This window comes from Elaeis guineensis, chromosome 11, assembly GCF_000442705.2.
Source record: "Elaeis guineensis isolate ETL-2024a chromosome 11, EG11, whole genome shotgun sequence".
Classification (NCBI taxonomy): domain Eukaryota; kingdom Viridiplantae; phylum Streptophyta; class Magnoliopsida; order Arecales; family Arecaceae; genus Elaeis; species Elaeis guineensis.
Genome location: NC_026003.2, coordinates 119,140,103 through 119,146,160, shown reverse-complemented (window position 1 = coordinate 119,146,160; position 6,058 = coordinate 119,140,103). Strand labels below are relative to the sequence as shown.

The 6,058-nt window shown below is 39.1% G+C and overlaps 1 protein-coding gene across 8 annotated transcripts; it reads right to left on the bottom strand.

Moving 5' to 3' along the window:
• Positions 1-644: 644 nt before the first annotated feature.
• On the bottom strand, positions 645-5,582 carry LOC105053819 (probable transcription factor KAN2). Of its 8 annotated transcripts, none has more exons than XM_073245979.1 (6): positions 4,720-5,582; positions 4,459-4,535; positions 3,486-3,531; positions 3,238-3,313; positions 1,493-1,553; positions 645-1,186 (listed from the first exon to the last, which is right to left on the bottom strand). In XM_073245979.1, the coding sequence occupies exons 1-6, from the start codon at positions 5,321-5,323 to the stop codon at positions 1,076-1,078; spliced, it is 975 nt and encodes a 324-aa protein (XP_073102080.1). In that variant the 5' UTR covers positions 5,324-5,582; the 3' UTR covers positions 645-1,075. The 8 variants fall into 8 exon arrangements, with proteins under 8 accessions (XP_073102080.1, XP_073102079.1, XP_073102076.1 ...); XM_073245978.1 differs by having other exon boundaries at positions 1,493-1,556; positions 4,720-5,580; XM_073245975.1 differs by having other exon boundaries at positions 3,238-3,370; positions 4,720-5,577.
• Between the last annotated feature and the right edge of the window lie 476 nt (positions 5,583-6,058).

The following is a 6,058-nucleotide window of genomic DNA, read 5'->3' as shown; positions in this document are numbered from 1 at the left end:
TTTTACATTTATGAAATCTTAGGTCATCTATTACTAGAAGAAAGAATCATCAATTATGTTACAGCAAGCACAAAAATAGAGCATACATAGATTCGTACAATCACACAAAATAGAGAAGAGAAGAAAAACAAACACAGGATTTACGTGGTTTGACTGAAAAGCCTCCGTCCACGGACAAAACATGAGAGAAAAATTTCATTATGATGAAAAGAAAGATACAATCACTCAAAACTCTCCAAATCCTAGCCGCAATTTGATTTTCCAAACTTCTCTTATCAAACTATCGAAGTTGGCAGAAAGTATAATATCGGCCCATGTCAGAAAGTACAATATCGGTTCATGCCCTGCACTATTACCACAGATCTCCCAAAAAATTTCATTCAAGTCGCAACGCGGACTTTTCAGATCGAATCATAGTTTAAATCCATAAAATATATCCAAAATTCAAATCACATTAACAAATTAAGGCCACACGCATGTACACATGTGCTCATGCCCACACGTATACAAACATTAGCTCAGTAATGAAGGTACACACAAAGATTTTATGTTTTGCTTCCTCATACCAAGCTAAGCCAAAAGTCCTGATGGTTACTAATTTATCACCGCACCGATTTAAGATCTGAAAAGAACTCGAGATTGGATAAGCTATAGAAATTCGCATTTGAGTTTGATTATATTATATAATATTCTACTGATTAGTGTCTTTCTCTTTGTTGGGAAACTACAAAGCAAAGCACGTGCACATGCAAGAGAGCGAAGGAGCCCCATCCCCTTCAGTGCTTTATGCCTTTATGATAGTAAAAGGAGACCCTCTCTTCTCACTCTTAGCATCTTGAAACAATATGAACCAGTTTCATATTTAGGCAGAGATCATAGACTTTGGGATCTCTCAGGTTGCACATGCTTTTACTTACTCCTCTCAAACTCATGTCTCCTTTTTTCTGCTTTCTGCCTCAATGGTCTCCTTTAATTTGTCTCTCTCTCTCTCTCTTTTGTTTTGCGATTCTAGCTCTTTTAGGCACCTGATTTCTCCACCTAGTTGATCATATGATGCAGATGAGAAGCCAAAGATTCAATGCGGCCTTCCCAAGGTGAACTCGAGATTGGGCTTCTTTGTGCTCATATCTGAGAGGCATGATGAGTTTAAATCCGATACAATCTCGAAGCTTTTGGATTGTATGTCCTGCACCACAAAAGTGCTTCCATGTCAATCTTTTGTTCCAACCATGGTACAAGACCAATACTGCAATCAAAAGTGAATTATTGCTTTTCTTTTTACAACAGGGTGCAAGCATAAGATAACCATTTTCAAAGGGGGTGACTGGCAAAAAGGGACAGTATATGGGTGTCATAAAAGTTGCTTGCTTTGATCGTAAAGATGGTACAATTTTTTTGTCAATGAAAAGAATTATTAGCATAACATTTTATATCGTGATGATTGCATAGATAACTGTCTATAATCATGAGTATAATGGGTTGAAATGAGCACCTCGAAAGATTTTATGCCCCCAGTGGCTGAATACTTTGGTTTGTCAAGGAACCAGCCTCCCCTGCTGCAGCAACCATCATGGAGGGAATATTTTCCATCAGTGGAGGTCCATGCAAGAAAAAAGGCGTACTAGGAGAAAGAAAGCCATCTTCCACTATTAGCTTGTCATAAATTGCTAGCTTTATCAGCGGTACCCATTGAATTAAAGTTGCATTCCCATGTGATTGTCCATTATCCTTAAAAGAAAGTGCAAGGAAGTTTCAAAAGGCTGAACTGTTGCACCAAGTTTCAACCCTCATGATGGGGGCCCCCCATCTGTCAGCCTTAGGCACCCACAAAATCCCAAAGTGAAACCTGTACCTTCTGATGTAGGTTTTTTCAAACGGGTTTGTTTCTTGAAATGGGAGATAGATTGGCTCCCTGGTCTTTTTAAAACTACTTGTGGAGATCATTGCACCATCATGGACGTTCAATGCTAACCTGATTCTGGACAGATGGAACAAAGCTATGATCTCTGTTGCTTTTTGGGAGCATTTGGATGGAGATTGGTATTATAGAATGAAAGGGAATGAGGAGAGGGTCTTTTATCTGCCTCAAGTATATTAGGCTGTGAATCTACACAACTATAGATGTGCAGGGACCACATTTTTAATTCTTGTATTGTTGTAGCAATACCCTTAATTTACTAATCATTAATTTTCTTAATTCTCAATTAATTTGAGTGCTCCATTTTTCTATAATTTGATTTTATTTTTTCATGATGTCAACAGCAAGGGCTTACACTTTATTCTTATAATGGCCAAAAGGGAAACACAAGGAAGAAGAAATAAGAAGCTGTGGTCTGTTCTAAAGTACCTTTTTCTCAATTTTAACAATAAACAGATCGAAAAGAGTAGAGTTAATCCTCTACAGAAGACTTGTGAAGAAGGAACTGTAAGCTCAAAAAGTTTACATGTTCACTTCCTAAAGGAAGAAATATCATAAACAAGATTGTGTATGAGAATCAAAAATGGAGAAAAAAAAAAAGGTTCTAGTTCTTTTACATGTAGCAAATCCTTTTTCATGATTCACGATTAATATTTAAAATCTCAGGACCCTCACCTGAAGACTCGGACACTGAACTCTCCATTCCACTAAAAACTTATCCTTCTTTCAATGTGAAATAAATGGAAGTCTGCGCACTAGAAATACTAGTTGAATAACTAAAATAACAATAAAGAATTGGATCTTCTATGTAAAAAAAAAAAAAGGGAAAGAAAAGAAAAGAAAAGAAAAAATAATTAGATTTAAAAGGCTATTCAACTCATATCAAGTCAGTAAACTAGCAGCATTTGAATTTCAAAATCTATTAAATCACCCACTTGAGTTATTCAAGAATTAGATTAGGACGAATTCCTTTCTTTAGAAGGATTAATCTCTTTTCAATCATTGAGTAATCATAGAAAGTAACTAACTTCTCAGAAGCTCCATGAGATATAAATTATTTCTTCCTATTAATTATTTGTTATCATCCAGCTGAGAAATCTTTCGGGATAACGAAATAGGTCTATTTCTCCAAGGTCAAACCCCAACAGAACACCCCCGCCCCCCCCAACACCAGCCGAACCAAAAAAACAAAAAAAGATAAAGGAAAAATAAACTCGAAAAAGGGGGGAAAATCTCTTCAATACGATGAGGAATCTTTCTATCTTAATTAAAATAACGTATTGGATGGGAGAGGATAACAAGAAATAGTTTGTTGTCACCTTGAAGTATTGCTCCATAGGCCAGAATGATTAGTGCTATTACTACCACCCGATCTTCCGTGCTGAATTGAGGCTTCTGAACCACGGATATTGAGCAAGTTGTCATCAGAAATCTCTACGGGTTTAGTTTGGTCTGGGATTAGCAATGATTATTGCTATTATAAGTTAGAATACAACAAAGCTCTCCCTTCAGCAATAAAATAATAGACCAATGATAAAAACCATTGGAAGAAGCAGATCAGCATTACCAGAAGAGGTGGCCGGTCGATCAGTTGTCTTCACAGTCCGATACATCTGCAACCATTCACATAAACGTATGATGAATCAGTAACCAAACGATAGCATGGCAGATTTGCTGAAGTAGTCCAATATGCATTATAGAACAAATTGATATCATTTTACTAAATGATGAGACTTATTGGATGCTTATGAATAAAGTTCCTATTCATCACATATTTTGGACTGCAACATAAAGTGGGATATTTATTTCTCTACAAAAGTACCGATTAATCATGCATTTCTACAATCATTTATTGTAATATAAGCCATCATATGTAGCTCCAAGAAGATAAAATTATTGAGAAATGATGGTACACTGTACTTCATATATGTTTTTATTTAGAACTGAAAGTTGGTACGTTGATTTTCTCAGTATTTTGCTTTTCTCCTATGCGCTTAATGGCATGCTTTCTGCAGCTCAAGTAAAAGCTGCTAGAAACTTGCAGAACTTACAACTCTCCATAGAGAGAGAGAGAGAGAGGGACGGAGGGAGGGAGAGGGACAGTGAGCCTAGCCAATGGGTGACGATATTTATGATAATGTAAGGAATTGCTGTGCACTGTAATGGAAGAAAAGGAAAGGAGGAAAAGAAAATAAGAAAAAATTTTCAGCTTAAATGAATTTTTCCCCCTAAAAATTTTGATCATCCATTTTCTCCCCTCGAGTGTAATATCTAAATTTTGTCTTGGATCTTTCTGAAAAAAAATACATAAGAAAAAAATGCCCATCTTGAATCAATATAGAGTCTGACGTTTCCTTACCTTAAGATGTGATTTAGTATGAAAGCAAGCTGCCCAACTGAGGGAAAAGGAAGCAAAATTATTGTTGGGGAACCAAAAGAGGAGGAGAACGAAGGGGAAGAGGACGGCTAAAAATTTTCAGCAACATCAAAATACTGAAAACCCAACTGAGAGTACTCAAGATTCAGAGAGAATTCATCACCTGTAAATGAGACTTCACATGAGCTAACGTGAGATCTTTGACATCCATGAGCTCAAGAACAGACTTCGGTGTGGCCCCTAAGATCCAGACATCATGACAAGAAATAACCAGATACAACGATCAGATCTTTTCTTTGATTCAACGATACCACGATCAGATCATTTCACACAAAGTGAATTATGCCCTCATATGAAAGTGACGAGTCAAAAAATAGAGGGAAAAAAAAAAAAAGAGGAAGGATGAGGAAAAACAAACACACACAGCAGTGATTCATACTTTCATGACCTCCCAACAACTCAACAGCATGGACGAAGCGCGCATGGAGGGTGGTCGTCCACCGCATCCTCGGCGCCCTCATGCCTCGCTTCGCAGGGAACCGTGGCAAAAACCGCGGGGACCTCGGCATGCCTTGCATCGTGTAGGGGGTCGAAGCAGTGGTGGAAGATGAGTCACATAAATGTTGTTGGTGGTGGTGCTTCTGGTTCTGCTGCTGGTTTTGGAGGAAAGAAAAGGGAGGAAGGGTCTGGTACACCGGAATTCCCCTTATAGGCCGCATAATACCAAGATCTTGGTGATACCCATCATGTAGGAGTTGTTGCTGGTGATGGTGATGGATAGGGTGGTGAGGGAGGTGGCTGCTGGTGTTGGTGTTTGAGACGGTCGGGTTTGCTAAGGAGAGGTGGAAGCCACCGGTATCGGCCTTCGGTGTCGAAGGGGTGATGATGCTGCTGCTGGTGGAGTCCATGGCTCTCCTCCAAAACCCTAAATCCAAGCTCTCAGCACTTTTGCTCCAGCTTGATGTGGGCTTGCTGTCTGGAGGACTAATTTGCAGTGACAAGTCTGGTTGTGCCGGAAAAAGCTCCATTTGCTCACTCTTCTCCTCCTCTTCCTCCTGCTCCCCCTCCTCCTGATTTAAGCAGTACTGCTTATGCTAGTTTTCTATGATGTGAGAAATGAGTGAAGTTGTGTGTATGGGTGGAGAAATAGGCTTTGTTGATATGGGTTATGAAAGGAATAGAATTGTTTGAAAGGTAAGAAAAGGATAGAATGGTAAAAGGAGCCTATGATGTAGTGAAAGTGTTGGAAAGTGACACTTGGGTGGCTTGGCTCTCTCAGAGAGAGAGAGAGAGAGAGAGAGAGAGAGAGAGAAGAGAAATAAATGAAATATAATGAGGCATCGATTCCCTTCCACACCTTTACCATTTGCATTCATTTTGGGAAAGAGAATTTTTAGTGAGTCCTTAAACTTATGGTATGTCTCTCGAGCCATTAAGGTTACCTCCAGCGCCCTTCATTGAAGTTGAAACCGTGGTTGGTGCGACATACGTTTGCACATGCTCTTGATTCCACACGGCTCTGCACATGTCCCTACCAAGCCTTGGGTTCCACTCCATAGGCATGCACCCCCCTTTTCCTCTCTGGCTTTTATTCTTCACCATATACTGACGGAAGTGATGGAATAGAAAGTTGGAAGCCCTCTTTCTCTATTCCATATACACATTTATTTGCTTGTAATGTCCTGTCCACGTCAAGCTTGGTTCAATAGGGAAACGTATTCTGATTTCTCGCTTTCATATCATCTCGTGTGAAATTGCCCTTG

Excerpts from the sequence above, each read along its gene's own strand:
- LOC105053819 (XM_073245974.1), bottom strand. The coding sequence starts at position 5,323 with ATGGAGCTTTTTCCGGCACAACCAGACTTGTCACTGCAAATTAGTCCT. Across the intron at positions 3,532-4,458 it reads ATGTGAAGTCTCATTTACAG|ATGTATCGGACTGTGAAGAC; the intron begins GTGATGAATTCT and ends GAATGGTTGCAG. Across the intron at positions 1,187-1,492 it reads GGGGCATAAAATCTTTCGAG|GACATACAATCCAAAAGCTT; the intron begins GTGCTCATTTCA and ends TTTGTGGTGCAG.